Here is a 19,750-nt window from a genome sequence, read left to right as displayed (position 1 = left end):
GCGGTAGGCGGAGTACACCCTGGACAAGTCGCCACCTCATCGCAGGGCCAACACAGATAGACAGACAACGTTCCCCCTCACATTCACACACCAGGGCCAATTTAGTGCTCATTTAGGGCTCATCTCCAGGGGTGACGAGGCTGCCTACAGAGAGGAGGTCTTGAAGCTGACGGCCTGGTCTTCGGAGAACAACCTCGCTCTCAACACCAGCAAGACCAGAGAGATCATCGTCAACTTCAGGAGGAGCAGCACCGACCCTGCCCCCCTCTACATCAACGGCGAGCGTGTAGAGAGGGTCCACACCTTCAGGTACCTTGGAGTCCACATCTCTAATGACTTCTCCTGGACAGTCAACACCACATCAATCATCAAGAAGGCTCAGCAGCGGCTACACTTCCTTAGAGTCCTCGGGAAGTACAACCTGAAGCCTGACCTGCTGCTGACCTTCTACCGCTCGTCCATCGAGAGCCTGCTGACCTACTGTATTACGGTATGGTACGGCAGCTGCACTGCAGCAGACAGGGAGAGGCTGCAAAGAGTGGTCAAGACGGCTCAGAAGATCATCGGCCGCCCTCTCCCCTCTCTGACGGACATCTACACCTCCCGCTGCCTCAACAGAGCCAGTGCCATCATCAAGGACAGCACCCACCCTGGCTCTGACCTGTTCCACCTGCTGCCCTCTGGGAAGCGCTACAGGTGCATTAAAACCAAAACAAACAGGCTAAAGAACAGCTTCTTCCCCAGGGCCATAACCATCCTGAACGGACTGCCCCATTGTCCCTCATAACTGCCTTCTCTTCGGTGCAATAACCCATTCCACCAACCACCCTGTTTTTGTTTTTTTATGTATATATTCATTTCACACCATATTCATTGCACTTCTACATTTTTTATATTTTTATATATTTGCACATTGTTTTTCTAGCATGCACACATCGCACTGTATGGAATGGCCTCAATCTCGTTACCTTGCGTAATGACAATAAAGCTGATTCTGATTCTGAGTGTTGCCAATCAACCTATCCCCAGGTGCATGTCTGTGGATTTAAATTTAGATTTATTTCTCACAAACAATTCATATTATTAACACACACAAAAGTACCAAAAAGTTGAGGACCGGTGTCGATGCTAAAGTATCGGAATTTGTACCGTATCAATTGAAATGTAAACGGTACTTATCTCTACCAGCAAGTGTTGTTGTACTGGAAACTAATTTACAAACACAACTTCATCACACACAATACTCCACTATGGAATTGTTCTTATATTAAAATGAGAAACAAATCCATCTTTGTACAGTAATGGTTTGAAAAAGGCATTTGGTCGCTGATGCACTTAATGATGGATAAAAGTATTTTATTATTTGTAAATAACCTGTAAATAAAGATAATTACAATCACAACACAATCATCATATTAAAAAGAAGAGTAATAAAGATAATTACTAAAATGGACTATAGAGACCCAAAAAATAATTCATAAAGTCACACATTTTAAAATTGTACAAAAGACAACTGTTCAAATGATGTATAAAGTAAATAATATTATGCTTCCTGAAGTGGTCCAGAAGATGTTTCAGATGTGAACCAGTACATATGTATATCATATAAAGGTGCCAGTCTATGGGATTATTAACAAATAGAAATAAAAATATGTCACACTTCAATATTTCAAACACCTATAAAAAAAACACTATTATGAATAAGGCTAAATATATACACAAAAAATGTTTATTGTATGTAAAATATGTCTTGTACTGTTTACTCTCACCTTTTCAGTCAAATTGTTCAGTTCAATTTTTAATAAAAGTACACAATGTTGCATATTAATGCATGTACTTGACTGAAAAAAGCACCAATATAAAACATCTAATGTATTATAATGCATGTTACTGGTACTTATAAGAGAATCTTTCACCACACACACTGCAACTCAACACTTTCTCTCCTGGGTTTGTGCTCATGTGTGCTACAAGGTTTGATCGCTCACAAAAGCTTCTGTTGCAGATTGAACAGGAATGTGATTTTTCAAAAATGTGTGTTCTTGTGTCTTTTCAAATTCTGACTTTGTGTAAAACCTTTACCACAGATTGAACAGGAAAAGGGTTTTTCACCGGTGTGTGTTCTCATGTGTACTTTCAAATATTGACTTTCTGTAAAACCTTTACCACAGATTGAACAGGAAAAAGGTTTTTCACCAGTGTGTGTTCTCATGTGCACTTTCAATTTGTTACTTAGAACAAAACCTTTACTACAGATTAAACAGATAAAAGATTTTTCTCCAGTGTGTATTGTTCTGTGTTTTTCCAAACATGAACTTTGTGCAAACCCTTTACCACAGATCGAACAGATAAAAGGTTTTTCACCAGTGTGTGTTCTCATGTGTACTTTCAAATTACAACTTTCTACAAAACCTTTACCACAGATTGAACATATAAAAGATTTTTCTCCAGTGTGGAATAACGTGTGTTTTTTCAAACTCCAACTTTGTGTAAAACCTTTACCACATATTGAACATACAAAAGGTTTTTCTCCAGTGTGTATTCTCATGTGTCTTTTCAGATAACAAGGTAGTTTAAAGGTTTTGTCGCAGTGAGAACATTTGAAGTGAGTGTTTGTCTTATCATCTTTAGAGTCTTCATCATCAGTGTCAGGAGAGTGTGACGTTGTGTCCTCACTATCTGATAGTGGAGCTAAGAGCTTGTCTGCTTGTGATCCTCCACAGTGGTCTCCATCAGCTTCTGTTGTCATGTGTTGTGTTGAGCTGCTGCTCTTCTCCTCACTTTCACCTTTGACCTCATCATCTTCACTCTTCACAGGGACACCAGTCACTGGGAACTCCACCAACCATTTAGGCTGACTGATGCTGTGTTCCTCCTCTTCCTCTTTAATGTGGGGGGTCAGTGAGTCTTCCTCTTCCTTTTTACAGGGCAGGGTCTGTGTCAAAGAGGAAAAGGAGACACCAGAGGGTCTGTGGCGCCTGGTCTTCCTCTTTGATGGATCCTCCTTCACCATCCTGAAGCTACACTCCTGTTTTTCAGGCAGAAGTTGTTCTTCACAGATGTCTGCAGGACACAAAAATTACAAACATGCTTGAGAAATGTCCAGATTTGCTCAGTCACATGAGGCATTCAGTACGTTTACATGTACCGTATTTTCCGCACCATAAGGCGCCCTGGGTTATAAGCCGCGCCTTCAATGAACGGCATATTTCAAAACTTTGTCCACCTATAAGCCGCCCCGTGTTGTAAGCCGCATCTAACTGCGCTAAAGGAATGTCAAAAAAACAGTCAAATAGGTCAGTCAAACTTTAATAATATATTAAAACCAGCGTGATGTGGGCGCGCATGGAATCGTATATCAACATGGACGAAGCTGCGTGAAAAAAGCCACCCGGCCTCTTCGCGTAAACTTAAACTTACCTTAACCACTCGCTCATCTTTTCTTCATCCATCCCTTCGAGTTAGCTTTTATGATGACGCCAGCTGGAAAGGTCTCTTTTGGCAAGGTCTTCCTTTTGAATATCACCATGGGTGGAAGTTTCTGGCCATTAGCATGGCAAGCTAGAACCACAGTGAAGGATGACTTCTCATTCCCTGTGGTGCGAATATTCACCGTACGTGCTCCCGTTGTATCCACAGTGCGGTTCACAGGAATATCAGTTGCTGTGAAATAGTAATCCGTGTGCGGATGGAGAGATTGCGTCTTTTCATGAACCGGATCCCTGTCGTTTAGTAGGAGCCATTTTGTGGTCTTTACAGATGTAAACACACAAAGGAAATGAAACGTACGGTGATATCCGCGCGCTTTTTCTTCTTCTACGCGGGCGGGTGGTTGCTTACAGTAGAAGAAGAAGCGCTTCCTGTTCTATGGGGGCGGGTGCTTACCTTGGCGGTTGCTTGCGTAGAAGAAGAAGCGCTTCCTGTTCTACCGGGAAAAAAGATGGCGGCTGTTTACCGTAGTTACGAGACCGAAACTTTATGAAAATGAATCTTAATATTTATCCATATATAAAGCGCACCGGGTTATAAGGCGCACTGTCAGCTTTTGAGAAAATTTGTGGTTTTTAGGTGCGCCTTATAGTGCGGAAAATACGGTACTTAAAATAACAAGTTATTATATGAATTGGCCTGAAAACAAACACACTGCTCTTTACAACATTCTTCTCAGGAAAAAAAGACCACTTTTTACGAGGGATGGGTAATATGGTCTAAAATCTATATTGCCATAACTTCCCTTCCACCTGAGAGCAGCTGGGATAGGCTCCAGCGCCCCCTTTGGTTTTAATGTCAGTTACTGATGGTCACAACTTACAAGGCCTTCACAAACAAATTGAAAATGTGGCTGCTAGCACTAAAAGATGAGCCTGTTTTGATGATAAATGTTATGTTGTGATGTTGTATTTTATTTTCTATTATATCGTTTTCTTTTCCTTTTCTTTGAAATTGTAATTTTACTGACTTTTTTACATCATGGCCAGGGGACTACAGATGAAAACAAGCCTTCTGGCTAATTCCGGCTTTTTTAACCATGTGTTTAATGAAATTGCATTGTCCCCTTTGAAATAAACTCATCTTAATCTTAATAAACTTGGAGAAAAGATGAGGTTGTTTACGATGAGGTGGCGACTTGTCTCTGATGTACACCGCCTTCCGCCAGATTGGAGCTGAGATAGGCTCCATGTAATGTTTCTATACTTGACTCAGGTGATCTATATAAACGACTGATGAATATGTGTTTGCTTTTTTCTTGACATATTTCAATGGTTATACATTCTACAAAACCCAAAACCAGTGAAGTTGGCACATTGTGTAAATCGTAAATAAAAACAGAATACAATGATTTGCATATCCTGTTCAACCTATATTCAATTGAATGGACTGCAAAGACAAGTTCGAACAGGGAAACGTTATTTTTTGCAAATATTAGCTCATTTGGAATTTGATGCCTGCAACATGTTTCAAACAATCTGGCACAAGTGGCAAAGTTGAGAAATGCTCATCAAACACTTACCGTATTTTCCGCACTATTAGCCGCACCTAAAAACCACAAATTTACTCAAAAGCTGACAGTGCGGCTTTTAACCCGGTGCGCTTTATATATGGATAAATATTAAGATTCATTTTCATAAAGTTTCGGTCTCGCAACTTCGGTAAACAGCCGCCATCTTTTTTCCCGGTAGAACAGGAAGCGCTTCTTCTTCTACGCAAGCAACCGCCAAGGTAAGCACCCGCCCCCATAGAACAGGAAGCGCTTCTTCTTCTACTGTAAGCAACCACCCTCCCGCGTAGAAGAAAAAGCGCGCGGATATCACCGTACGTTTCATTTCCTTTGTGTGTTTACATCTGTAAAGACCACAAAATGGCTCCTACAAAGCGACAAGGATCCGGTTCATGAAAAGACGCAATCTCTCCATCCACACACGGATTACTACCGTATTTCACAGCAACTGATATTCCTGTGAACCGCACTGTGGAACGGGAGCACGTACGGTGAATATTCGCACCACAGGGAATGAGAAGTCAGCCTTCACTGTGGTTCTAGCTTGCCATGCTAATGAAACTTCCACCCATGGTGATATTCAAAAGGAAGACCTTGCCAAAAAAAAACCTTTCCAGCCTTTCCAGCCGGCGTCATCATAAAAGCTAACTCGAAGGGATGGATGAAGAAAAGATGAGCGAGTGGTTAAGGTAAGTTTAAGTTTACGCGAAGAGGCCGGGTGGCTTTTTTCACGCAGCTCTGTCCATGTTGATATACGTATGTTTGTGATTGCACATTTGCGTACATTTTGGGAGTGAACAGAGTTGTTAGAACGCTGGTTTTTAATATATTATTAAAGTTTGACTGACCTATCTGACTGTTTTTTTGACATTCCTTTAGCGCAGTTAGATGCGGCTTACAACACCGGCGGCTTATAGGTGGACAAAGTTTTGAAATATGCCGTTCATTGAAGGCGCGGCTTTTAACCCAGGGCGCCTTATGGTGCGGAAAATACGGTATTTGGAACATCCCACAGGTGAACAGGCTAATTGGGAACAGGTGGGTGCCATGATTGGGTATAAAAGCAGCTTCCATGAAATGCTCAGTCATTTACAAACAAGGATGGGGCGAGGGTCACCACTTTGTGAAAAAATGTGTGAGCAAATTGTCGAACAGTTTAAGAACAACATTTCTCAACAAACTATTGCAAGGAATTTAGGGATTTCACAATCTGCGGTCCGTAATATCATCAAAAGGTTCAGAGAATCTGGAGAAATCACTGCACTTAAGCAATGATATTACAGGCCTCCGATCCCTCAGGCGGTACTGCATCAAAAACCGACATCCGTGTGTAAAGGATATCCCCACATGGGCTCAGGAACACTTCAGAAATCCACTGTCAGTAACTACAGTTGTTCGCTACGTCTGTAAGTGCAAGTTAAAACTCTCCTATGCAAAGCCAAAGCCATTTAACATTAACACCCAAAAACGGCGGCAGCTTCGCTGGGCCCGAGCTTATCAAAGATGGTTTGATGCAAAGTGGAAAAGTGTTCTGTGGTCTGACCAGTCCACATTTTAAATTGTTTTTGGAAACTGTGGACGTCGTGTCCTCCGGACCAAAGAGGAAAAGAACCATCCGGATGGTTCTAGGCGCAAAGTTTAAAAGCCAGCATCTCTGATGGTATGGTGGTGTGTTAGTGCCCAAGGCATGGGTAACTTACACATCTGTGAAGGCATCATTAATGCTGAAAGGTACATACAGGTTTTGGAGTAGGGCTGCAGCTAACGATTATTTTTCTATCGATTAATCTATAGATTATTTTTCCGATTAATCGGTTAATCTATAGATTATTTTTTCGATTAATCTATAGATTATTTTTCCTTTTACCGATTATTTTTTTTATTTAAAATGAAGAGGAAAAAATAAATGTAGGCCAGTTTTTTCAAAAGGCATGGCTTTTATTTACAAAAAAAAAAGTATGGCCACTCAGTCAACATTGACAACAACATGACAAAATATTCTGTAACAATGTAAACATTTAAAACTTTTAACATTTAACAAAATTAAAAGTAGCTTATTTGCTTTTTAATGTGCAAATATAAAAGTAAACATCCAGTGCAAATCTTAATATTCTGGAATAGTATAAGCATTTAAAAAGTAAAAGTATTGCTTATTTTGCTTTAAAATGTGCAAAAATAAAGATAAACATCCAATACAAAAAAGTGCAAAACGGAAATATTCTGTAACAAGTGTAAACATTTCAACAAAAGTAAAAGTATTGCTTATTTGCTAAAATGTGCAAAAATAAAGCTAAACATCCAATACAAAAAAGTGTACAGTGTAAACATTTCAACAAAAGTAAAAGTATTGCTTATTTTGCTTAATAACACAACAATGATAGTATGATTAAAGTGAAAGTTAATTGTTGGTTTGTACATAGTATATGTAACTGTTAATGTTGTAAAAGGTATTTGCACAACTAATTACCGTTAGCGTTTGTGACACGTCTTGTGCCGTGGGGTTCTTTCAGGACCGACAGACTGAACGCCAGACGGCTTTGCCAGGTTTACAATCTTTTCATTTTACACAAAGTCTTTTCTCTTCCAACTCTTTTCTCTTTCTTTCCTCGCTTTTCAGCTCCTCTTCCTCGCTCGCTCGTCGTCCCGTCTCTTGCGGCGTCGCTCCCGGCGCGCCCCGCCTCGCCGCTCGCTTGCCGCTCGCTCGCCGCCGCCTCTCCACAGCGTTAAAGAGGAGCGCGTCTTTGTAAACACTGAACAGGCACGCCAAACGCGCCTCTCAGAGCAAACGGTGCTTTAGTTTATGAATTTACAACGCAGATACAAATGACACATTCATGTTTTTGTGTAATAATGACAACGTATACGCACGCGGACGATTGACTTGTTGATGGTGATGGCAAGAACGCTGTCGGGGGTTTTCTTTTCAAATGTTCGTTCATAGCCGTTGTGCTGCTATGATAGGCCATTTCCGCTCGACACAGTGTGCATACAACAACATTATTAGGCCGTTTATTGAAATACTCCGACACTTTTGACGACTTTTGGCGTGCTTTTTTCCCCTCGCTCGCATCGTCTGCTTTGCGCTCCGCCATGACAGTAGTGTGACGTAACTATGCGACGCACCGACGCACAAAAACGGCGTCAACGTATTTACGTAACCGATGACGTCGACTACGTCGACGCGTCGTTTCAGCCTTATTTTGGAGCAACATATGTTTCCATCCAAGCAACGTTACCATGGACGCCCCTGCTTATTTCAGCAAGACAATGCCAAGCCACGTGTTACAACAGCGTGGCTTCATAGTAAAAGAGTGCGGGTACTACACTGGCCTGCCTGTAGTACAGACCTGTCTCCCATTGAAAATGTGTGGTGCATTATGAAGCCTAATATACCACAACAGAGACCCCGGATTGTTGAACAACTTAAGCTGTACATCAAGCAAGAATGGGAAAGAATTCCACCTGAAAAGCCTCAAAAATGTGTCTCCTCAGTTCCCAAACGTTTGCTGAGTGTTGTTAAAAGAAAAGGCCATGTAACACAGTGGTAAAAATGCCCGTGTGACAACTTTTTTGCAATGTGTTGCTGCCATTAAATTCCAAGTTAATGATTATTTGCAAAACAAAAATAAGTTTCTCAGTTCGAACATGAAATATCTTGTCTTTGCAGTCTATTCAATTGAATATAAGTTGAAAAGGATTTGCAAATCATTGTATCCTGTTTTTACCATATTATTATATTTTATTATATTGTTCATCGGTATAATAAAAACAATTATTACTGATGTGGGAGAAAACATTTGTATCTGGATCCATGTCATTTTCCAAATCTTGGTTTTTGTGATCTTTGTTGCAGAAGTTTTTCAGTTCCATATTGTTTTGTTCAACAATCTTTAGTTATTCTCCGGTGTGGACGACTCAAATGTGTCATTTTTCCTCAAATCCTCTGTGCTTTGTTTTTCTTTTGTTATTGTCAATAAGGCTGTGTGTGTGTGCGTTTGTGTGTGTTTCCTCCTTTTCTTCTTTTTGGCAAAACTAAGGAGAGAAAGTTGAAGAGAAATCTATTTCAAGGCACTGTATTTTTTGGACCATAGGGTGCACCAGAATATAAGGCGCACTGCAGATGAGCGGGTCTAACCAGGTTTTTTTCAAACAAAAGGCGCACCGGATTATACAGTAAGGCGCATTAAAGGGGTCATACTAATATGTTTTTTCTAAATCGCTTCAGGAAGCGCCGTTTTGTGGGCGGTCTTATTTACATGGCTCACCTTCGACAGCGTCTTCTCTCTGCCATCTTTGTTGTAGCGGTGTAGCGGTGTAGCGTGCAATGAGTGGAACAAGTGTCAAAACTTTAACACTAATAACTTTAACGACACCCTGCACGAAAGCATTGATAGTATAGCACCGCTAAAGCTAAAAAGGGCCCCTAAAAGGCGTACTCCATGGTTTACAGAAGAAACTAAAGCTCATAAATTATCATGTAGAAAACTGGAACGCAAATGGCGCGCGACTAAACTTGGTTTTCCATCAAGCATGGAGTAATAGTTTAATAACTTGTAAACGCATGCTTACCTTAGCTGAAGCTAAATATTACTCAAATCTCATCCGCCTCAACAAAAACTATCCTAAATTTTTGTTTAGTACAGTAGCATCACTAACCCAACAAAGGACTCCTCCCAGTAGCTCCACCCACTCGGCAGATGACTTTATGAATTTCTTTAATATGAAAATGTAACTAATTAGAAAGGAGATTAAAGACAACGCATCCCAGCTACAACTGGGTTCTATTAAGACAGATATGACTGTATATACGACAGATACTGCCCTCCAAAATAGTCTCTCCTTCTTTTTGATGAAATAACATTAGAGGAATTGTTAAGGCGTGTAAGTGGGATAAAACAAACACATGTTTACTTGACCCACTTCCTGGGAAACTTATCAAGGAGCTTTTTGTATTATTAGGTCCATCAGTGCTAAATATTATAAACTTATCACTTTCCTCTGGCACTGTTCCCCTAGCATTCAAAAAAGCGGTTATTCATACTCTGCTCAAAAGACCTAACCTCGATCCTGACCTCATGGTAAACTACCGGCCGGTGTCCCACCTTCCGTTTATTTAGAAAATCCTCGAAAAGATCGTTGCACAGCAGCTAAATGAACACTTTGTGTCTAACAATCTCTGTGAACCCTTTCAATCCGGTTTCAGGGCAAATCACTCTACGGAGACAGCCCTCGCAAAAATGACTAATGATCTACTGCTAACCATGGATTCTGATGCGTCATCTATGTTGCTGCTTCTTGATCTTAGCGTTGCTTTCTATACGTCGATCATAATATTTTATTAGAGCGTATCAAAACACGTATTGGTATGTCAGACTTAGCCTTGTCCTGGTTTAACTCTTATCTAACTGACAGGATGCAGTGCGTCTCCCATAACAATGTGACCTCGGACTATGTTAAGGTAACGTGTGGAGTTCCCCAGGGTTCGGTACTTGGCCCTGCACTCTTCAGCAAATGCATGCTGCCGCTAGGCGATAACATATGCAAATACGGTGTTAGCTTTCATTGTTATGCTGATGACAGCCAACTCTACATGCCCCTAAAGCTGACCAACACGCCAGATTGTAGTCAGCTGGAGGCGCGTCTTAATGAAATTAAACAATGGATGTCGGCTAACTTTTTGCAACTCAACGCCAAGAAAACGGAAATGCTGATTATCAATCCTGCTAGACACCGACATTTATTTAATAATAACATTTGACAACAAAACAATTACACAAGGCGACTCTGTAAATAATCTGGGTAATATCTTCGACCCAACTGTCTCCTTTGAGTCACACATTAAAGGGGAACATTCTCACCAGACCTATGTAAGCGTCAATATATACCTTGATGTTGCAGAAAAAAAGACCATATATTTTTTTAACCAATTTCCGAACTCTAAATGGGTGAATTTTGGCGAATTAAACGCCTTTCTAATATTTGCTCTCGGAGCGATGACGCCACAACGTGACGTCACATCGGGAAGCAATCCGCCATTTTCTCAAACACCGAGTCAAATCAGCTCTGTTATTTTCCGTTTTTTCGACTGTTTTCCGTACCTCGGAGACATCATGCCTCGTCGGTGTGTTGTCGGAGGGTGTAACAACACGAACAGGGACGGATTCAAGTTGCACCAGTGGCCCAAAGATGCCAAAGTGGCAAGAAATTGGACGTTTGTTCCGCACACTTTACCGACGAAAGCTATGCTACGACAGAGATGGCAAGAATGTGTGGATATCCTGCGACACTCAAAGCAGATGCATTTCCAACGATAAAGTCAAAGAAATCTGCCGCCAGACCCCCATTGAATCTGCCGGAGTGTGTGAGCAATTCAGGGACAAAGGACCTCGGTAGCACGGCAAGCAATGGCGGCAGTTTGTTCCCGCAGACGAGCGAGCTAAACCCCCTGGATGTCTTGGCTCACACCGTCCCTTATGCCACCGAAGATGATCAAGAGAAGAATATCGACCCTAGCTTCCCTGGCCTGCTGACATCAACTCCAAAACTGGACAGATCAGCTTTCAGGAAAAGAGCACAGATGAGGGTATGTCTACAGAATATATTAATTGATGAAAACTGGGCTGTCTGCACTCTCAAAGTGCATGTTGTTGCCAAATGTATTTCATATGCTGTAAACCTAGTTCATAGTTGTTAGTTTCCTTTAATGCCAAACAAACACATACCAATCGTTGGTTAGAAGGCGATCGCCAAATTCGTCCTCGCTTTCTCCCGTGTCGCTGGCTGTCGTGTCGTTTTCGTCGGTTTCGCTTGCATACGGTTCAAACCGATATGGCTCAATAGCTTCAGTTTCTTCTTCAATTTCGTTTTCGCTACCTGCCTCCACACTACAACCATCCGTTTCAATACATGCGTAATCTGTTGAATCGCTTAAGCCGCTGAAATCCGAGTCTGAATCCGAGCTAATGTCGCTATAGCTTGCTGTTCTATGCGTCATGTTTGTTTGTGTTGGCATCACTATGTGACGTCACAGGAAAATGGACGGGTGTATATAACGATGGTTAAAATCAGGCAATTTGAAGCTTTTTTTAGGGATATTGCGTGATGGGTAAAATTTTGAAAAAAACTTTGAAAATTAAAATAAGCCACTGGGAACTGATTTTTAATGGTTTTAACCCTTCTGAAATTGAGATAATGTTCCCCTTTAAGAGTGTTACTAAAACAGCCTTCTTTCATCTCTGTAATATCGCTAAATTTCGTTCCATTTTGTCCACTAGCGACGCTGAGATCATTATTCATGCGTTCGTTACGTCTCGTCTCGATTACTGTAACGTATTATTTTGGGGTCTCCCTATGTCTAGCATTAAAAGATTACAGTTGGTACAAAATGCGGCTGCTAGACTTTTGACAAGAACAAGAAACTTTGATCATATTACGCCTATACTGGCTCTGTACTGGTTGCATCAGCTCTGCTCTTTTAATGTCCTTTGTGTTCTTTGATGTCTCCCTCTTACACACATGTTTATGTGTGCTATGTCTATGAGGGTTTTTTCCCCTTGGCCTCACTTTGGACCCCCTCCCCAGGGGCCCAGTCTTAGATGGAATATTGTATTTTTATATTACTCACCTAGTTTCTTGTAAGTAAAACATGTGTGCTTGTCTTACATAGATATAGAGAATGATTACAACACTTTAAAAAGTGCAGTTCCCCTTAACATTAGAACATAGAACAAACATATATCATGTAACAAGAACATGAATTAGGTTATTTTGTCCTATTAACTATCTTGTATAAAGTGATGAGACTAGAATTGAAGTTTAACAGTTTCTTTGTACAAATGGACTGGGATATGTAACTCATCTTTACGGGTAGTTAAATTCGACAGAACACCGCACCCTATACCACACTCTATAAAATCCGCTACACCTCCCTGATACCGAAGTACATGGCAAACTACTTCCTTAAATGACCGCCATAACCACAACACCAGGGGGAGCTCTACTAACCACGTTGAACCCAGATTCCGATCAAACAAAGGTCTTAACTCATTCTCTTTCTATGCCACATCAATGTGGAATGCGCTCCCAACAGGTATAAAAGAAAGTGCATCTCTATATTCCTTCAAAACCGCAATAAAAGTTCACCTCCAGGCAGCTACAACCCTAAACTAACACCCTCCACGGATAGTTAATAATCAAATGTAAACAATCAAATCCAGATACTTTTTCTTATGCATTCTCATCTCTCTGTCTCTCTCTCTCTCTTCAGACCTACCGTACACTGTTCCAATATCCATTTCTCTGTTCTCAATTGTTGATGGCTGATGATAACAACCAAACCTAACGCCCCCCCCCCCCCTCCACACCCCGGATTGTATAATCAGTATAATCACATTGAATTATTTACAATAATTCAATGTGATTATACTGTGTGATGACTGTATTATGATGATAGTATATATCAGCGTCCCTTCACTGGCTCCCTGTGCGTTATCGAATCAATTTTAAACTCCTTTTATTTGTTTTTAAATGTCTAAACAACCTCGCGCCAACCTATCTCTCCGACCTCCTTCAGCCTTACTGCCCCACCCGATCCTTAAGATCAGCCGATCAGCTGCTGTTGACGGTCCCTGACACAAGGCTGAAGCTTAGAGGTGACAGAGCTTTCGCCGCTGCTGCTCCCAAGCTCTGGAACGACCTACCTCTGAGTGTTAGACAAGCCTCCTCTCTTCCTGTTTTTAAATCTCTCTTAAAAACATACTTTTATTCCATGGCTTTTAACACTGAGTGATATCCATCCTGCAATGGCGCCCCATAATACACCTGCTGTGAACCTGTTTTTATGTGTTGTGTTTGCTCGGTACTCGTATTATCTTTTAACCTGCCCATTGTACAGCACTTTGGCTACCCCTGTGGTAAATTTTAAATGTGCTTTATAAATAAAGTTGATTTGATTTGATTCATATCTGTATCATGAATCAATTTACCGTATTTTCCGCACTATAAGCCGCCCCGGGTTATTAGCCGCACCTTCAATGAATGGCATATTTCAAAACTTTGTTCACCTATAAGCCGCCCCGGGTTATAAGCCGCGCCTACGCTGCGCTAAAGGGAATGTCAAAAAAACAGTCAGATAGGTCAGTCAAACTTTAATAATATATTACAAACCAGCGTTCTAACAACTCTGTTCACCCCCAAAATGTAATGTGCAAATGTGCAATCACAAAAATAGTAACACTCAAATTAGTGCAGAGCAATAGCAACATCAATAACTCAACGTTGCTCGAACGTTAATGTCACACAACACACAAAATAAACATTTAAAGCTCACTTTCTGAAATTATTCCTCATCCATAAATCCCTCGAATTCTTCTTCAGTGTCTGAATTAAAAAGTTGGGCGAATACGGCATCCAAAATGGCCGGCTCCGTCTGGTGGAAGTCATCAGTCAGTGTCGCTGTTGTTGTCCAGCAGTTCCGTGAATCCTGCCTTCCGGAAAGCTCGGACCACAGTTGAGACCGATATATCCGCCCAGGCATTTACAATCCACTGGCAGATGTTGGCGTATGTCGTCCGGCGCTGTCTCCCTGTCTTAGTGGCGCAGGTCATCTTGTTGCTTCCTCTACCTACGCACCATTTATGTTCAATTCTCTTGCTGCTGCTCTATTTCCGTGTTCTACTGCGTGACTTATTGCCTTGAGTTTGAATTCTGCGTTGTACGCGTGTCTCTTAATAGGAGCCATTTTGTGGTCTTTACAGATGTAAACACACAAATGAAATGAAATGTAATATCCGCGCGCTTCTTCTTCTACGGGGGCGGGTGGTTGCTTACAGTAGAAGAAGAAGCGCTTCCTCTTCTATGGGGGCGGGTGCTTACCTTGGCGGTTGCTTACCGTAGAAGAAGAAGCGCTTCCTCTTCTACGGGGAAAAAAGATGGCGGCTGTTTACCGTAGTTGCGAGACCTAAACTTTATGAAAATGAATCTTAATATTAATCCATATATAAAGCGCACCGGGTTATAAGCCGCACTGTCAGCTTTTGAGTAAATTTGTGGTTTTTAGGTGCGGCTAATAGTGCGGAAAATACGGTAAGTGGACCCCGACTTAAACAGTTGAAAAACTTATTCGGGTGTTACCATTTAGTGGTCAATTGTACGGAATAGGTACTTCACTGTGTAACCTACTAATAAAAGTCTCAATCAATCAAACCCTCCACATGCCACCTCCCGGGATTGTAAATAATCAAATGTAAATAATCAAATGTTATATTCTTGTTCTTATGCTTTCTGAACGCACTATGTTCACTGCTCGCTGTACATATCCTACCAAGTCAGACCTACACTGCTTCAATGTCCATTTCTCTGATGATGCAAATGTTGATGACTGAAGTGCTGATATCAACCAAACTTAACCCCCTCCCCCTCCACATCCTACCCCCCGGATTGTAAATAATGTAAATAATTTAATGTATGTACTCTGATGATTAACTCGTGTGATGACTGTATTATGATGATAGTATATATTTATACCATGAATTGATTAGCGTGTACCCCGACTTAAAAAAGTTGAAAAACTTATTGGGGTGTTACCATTTAGTGGTCAATTGTACGGAATATGTACTTCACTGTGCAATCTACTAATAAAAGTTTCAATCAATCAAAACCGACAACCACGTGGTGGCAAGACCACGTCGCAAGTACCAGACGGAATGCATCATCCTCACAAGACAACCCAACTTCTCATACACAATATACTTAAGAATAGTGTTAGGAATCAAATATAAAGTTAGTAAACATGTGAGAGTAAGAAGTACACAAACCTGTTCTGTGTAACACAACTTGATGATGTTTCTTATAATAAACATCCAGTAGTTGATGTTGTCGCTCCTTCTCCTCTTTTGTTGGACAAAGTTCCTCCTCGTACTTTGCTATCGTTCTTTCGCACATTTTCACACTCGCACTTGATCTCTACTTAGCGATGTGTTGATAACTTCTGTTAGCAGCTAACAAGCTAAGCTAACTAGCGAGCTAAGCTAACTAACAAGCAAAGATAGCAGGAGAAGCGGCACAGTGCTTCTAGCGCATCGAGACGACTTTATCCTTAAAGAAAAGAATCAAATATGTATTTTATACGACGTAAATATTTCAAACTGGATAAGAAATAATAAGACTGACTTATTAGCGTCTTGCTCGCTTCTTTCTCCGTCGATGTGCTTTCACGACAGTTAGCACACTTGACGTTACAAGGAAGTACTGCTCTGTTCTGCCGCTTTCCGTTTACGCCGGAAGCTGGGAATGACGTCACAGCCGAGCGGACGAAAAGAAAACACAGACGCTATTGCTAGCGATTTACGGTTCTAGATAGACACCGTCAGCTTACTACAATTCATTTGCACTGTATCGTAGCTACATGAATGACGTTTGCATTAAAATCCCGTGAAAATTAGTCAAGTATTGAGAAAGTGATCCTGTCACGAGATGGAGATGTTGACCGGTGTAAGATGGCGGCCCTCCGGCTCGTCAGCGCCAATAGACAGTAGCGATCGATGCGGCATCTCTATATGGGCGAGGGCGGACCTACGTCACTTCCGCCCTCCAATCCCCTAGCAACGCGGTCGCCATATTGAATTCGTTGAAAACAAACCAGCTCACAGCGAACACAGCATTGACAGAAAAGGCATTTAACGAGGTTTCACGGCATTTTAAACTGTTCTAAATGGCGTATGATTATGTAAATAGTCTTTCCAGTGAGGCTAGGTTAAGATACGAGTTAAAATGTTCTGTAGTTGGATTAAACGACTGCCCTTACCGCCTTCCAGCAGATGCGTGGACTGATAACCCTACACAATGGCCGGACATGGAATTTGGAAATCTTTATGTCTACCTCACAAGCGCACCAGGTCGGTTGTTATACAACAAATAAATCACATAAAAATGGTTAAATCACCCAAGGTATGTTGATAAATGATAATAAGGATGACACGGTGGCTACCAGTATCTGTATATTTATTATATCTGTAGAGAGCTCATTCAAATTCAGTTCAGTATTATGTTTTATTATTTGCTGAATTACTGGAAATAGCCTTTATACCGTATGTTATTGTTGTGCAACAACAACAACTTCAGCTGTCGAACGTTATTCAGTAAAAATTCAACGGGTTCAACATTAGCATGGACGGTATAGCCAAGTTGTGGTTAAGAAGGTGGATTTTTGTTCCTTATATTTACCAGAAACGAAGTGATCCGAACACACGACCCGGGATTTTGGGGGAATTCAGTGAGAACCGTCCTCGTTTTCCCGGTGTAAAGCTGCGAGCCATTTGTGTCTTCTCTGTGGGCTTTTAGCACGCTTTGGCAGAACAAAATACAACCTTTGTTTTCCCTGTTTCCAGTTGTGGTTTGCACAACCAAAAACAACACAGTTTTTTTGGCATTTTGGAGGCAGAATGACGGGTTTAATCAGCGCAGGTCGACAGGTTAAAGAGTAATGGCGACGGTTTGTTTCCAACGCCAGTCAGGTTGCTATGGCTCGAAGAACCCGTATGTAGCTCAGTTGCCCGGATGTCGGCGCTGCCCCATTGCTCGCGATTTCCAGAGGATATGTTATCATAAGGGTTCTAGATTGGCACCGTCAGCTTACGGCAGTTCATTTGCACTGCATCATAGCTACCTGAATGATGTTTGCATTACAATCGCGTGAAAATCAGTCAAGTATTGAGAAAGTGATCCTGTCACGAGATGGAGATGTTGACCGGTGTAAGATGGCGGCCCTCCGGTCGATGCAGCATCTCTATATAAGATATTGCCTGCTGTCACTGTTGCCATGCTTTTCTTTTATGTAATATTTATTTGAATAGCAATGTGATATAAAAGAGTGTCTTGTTTTTCAAAAATAAATGGAAAGTATGTCAAACAAACCTTTAATGATGGGGTTCAGTGGCGCCCCCGTGCGACATTCATTGCAATGACAAGAGTGAAAGTGGTAGAAATTGTTGCGATATTACAACCTGATTTTTCAATTCTACCCTTCCACGTGTTTTTATTGTTTTCCCCTTTTACTCCTCAATAATCTATTTTTATACAAAACATTAATAAAACATTCAAATATCACAGAAGGTGATGTCGCAGGAGCTCTGTCAATGAAAAAAAAAAAAAAAAAAAGTCCAGGAAGCGACGTATGCGCATGCGTGAGTCGATCGTCTCGTGAATTTATATCATTTTTAAAAAGTGTGAAACATTTGTTCATACTTGCCAACCCTCCCGAATTTTCCGGGAGACTCCCGAAATTCAGCGCCTCGCCCGAAAACCTCCCGGGACAAATATTATCCCGGAAATCTCCCGATTTTCAGCCGGAGCTGGAAGCCATGCCCCCTCCAGCTCCATGCGGACCTGAGTGAGGACAGCCTTTTTTCATGACGGGAGGACAACAGGGTGACAAGAACTAAATCATCCAGACTAGAGATAAATTGTATTATTATGTTTATTTTACCTAAAAATAAATATATTTGTTAATTTTTTTTTTAAATAACTAAAAATACATTTTTACTATATTTTGCTAAAAACATCAAAATTAATTGTATTTTTATTTGTATTTTTTCGTGACTCCTTATTACATCCAGCTATAGAATTATACATTAAAATAAACATGTTTGAAATAATTGATTTTAAATTATCATAATAATTCATTTAAAATTACCTTATTTAATTATTAAAATAATTGCTTGTTTATCAACAACTTTAGCATTTTATTCATTACATTTTGAAACTCTCAGAAGCCAAGTTATGTTATATTCCTTAATATTTATTTATGCAAGTTTGAAGTATCAATTATCTAAACACAGTTTTGTTTGCATATTTTCAGGATGTAGATATCTATATATATATACATATATATATATATATATATATATATATATATATATATATATATATATATATATATATATATATATATATATATATATATATATATATATATATGTATGAAATACTTGACTTGGTGAATTCTAGCTGTCAATATACTCCTCCCCTCTTAACCACGCCCCCAATCACGGCCCGCCCCACCTCCCGAAATCGGAGGTCTCAAGGTTGGCAAGTATGCATTTGTTTCATACACAAAAGTCTCTTTCTTCAAGTGAAATCCAAATTCTCACATTGTGTTAATGATTTGAATGTATTAATTCAATCTTGGAAGAATGTACAAAATAGAAAAAACACTTACTTTATTATATTTATTGGAATATATTAAGTGGTTTTAAATAAGCACATTTAAGCACAAGTTGATCATTTATTCATATATATTTTATTTTAATCTTATTCGAATGGTCTCTCATATTTACTTTTACTTTCTTTAACAGGTTTTGTTTGTAGGAGAATTGTATTTAATGTGATGTATTTTATATTGCTGAGTAAAATAATTAAAAAAAACATTGACTCATATTGTATTTAAAGTACCTTAATGTGTATATACATTGTTTATGTATGTTTAATTGTTCAATAAAAAATAAAATAAATAGTCAGAAGTAGAACTGGTTTACAAACAAAGTCTAATATTAACATACATAATGTTGAAGTCATATTACATGACATTATATCAATATGTATATTAAATATAATTTCAATAGTTGGCAAGTAAACAAAATGCATTTGCCACACCTAATTGTATTATATCAATTATAATTCAACCCCTCACATTACAACATGTATTCACTTTTTTTGTGTGAAACTATTTTACACAAACTTACATTCAATTATAAT

At 40.1% G+C, this 19,750-nt stretch overlaps 1 protein-coding gene across 1 annotated transcript; it reads right to left on the bottom strand.

Moving 5' to 3' along the window:
• Positions 1–1,385: 1,385 nt before the first annotated feature.
• On the bottom strand, positions 1,386–16,462 carry LOC140676606 (uncharacterized). Its single transcript, XM_061928557.2, has 2 exons — positions 15,814–16,462; positions 1,386–3,063 (listed from the first exon to the last, which is right to left on the bottom strand). The coding sequence occupies exons 1-2, from the start codon at positions 15,938–15,940 to the stop codon at positions 2,027–2,029; spliced, it is 1,164 nt and encodes a 387-aa protein (XP_061784541.1). The 5' UTR covers positions 15,941–16,462; the 3' UTR covers positions 1,386–2,026.
• Positions 16,463–19,750: the final 3,288 nt, after the last annotated feature.

This window comes from Nerophis lumbriciformis, linkage group LG33 (assembly GCF_033978685.3).
Source record: "Nerophis lumbriciformis linkage group LG33, RoL_Nlum_v2.1, whole genome shotgun sequence".
Taxonomy (NCBI): Eukaryota; Metazoa; Chordata; class Actinopteri; order Syngnathiformes; family Syngnathidae; genus Nerophis; species Nerophis lumbriciformis.
Note: the sequence above shows the minus strand (reverse complement) of the source record. Positions and strands in the feature narration are given on the sequence as shown.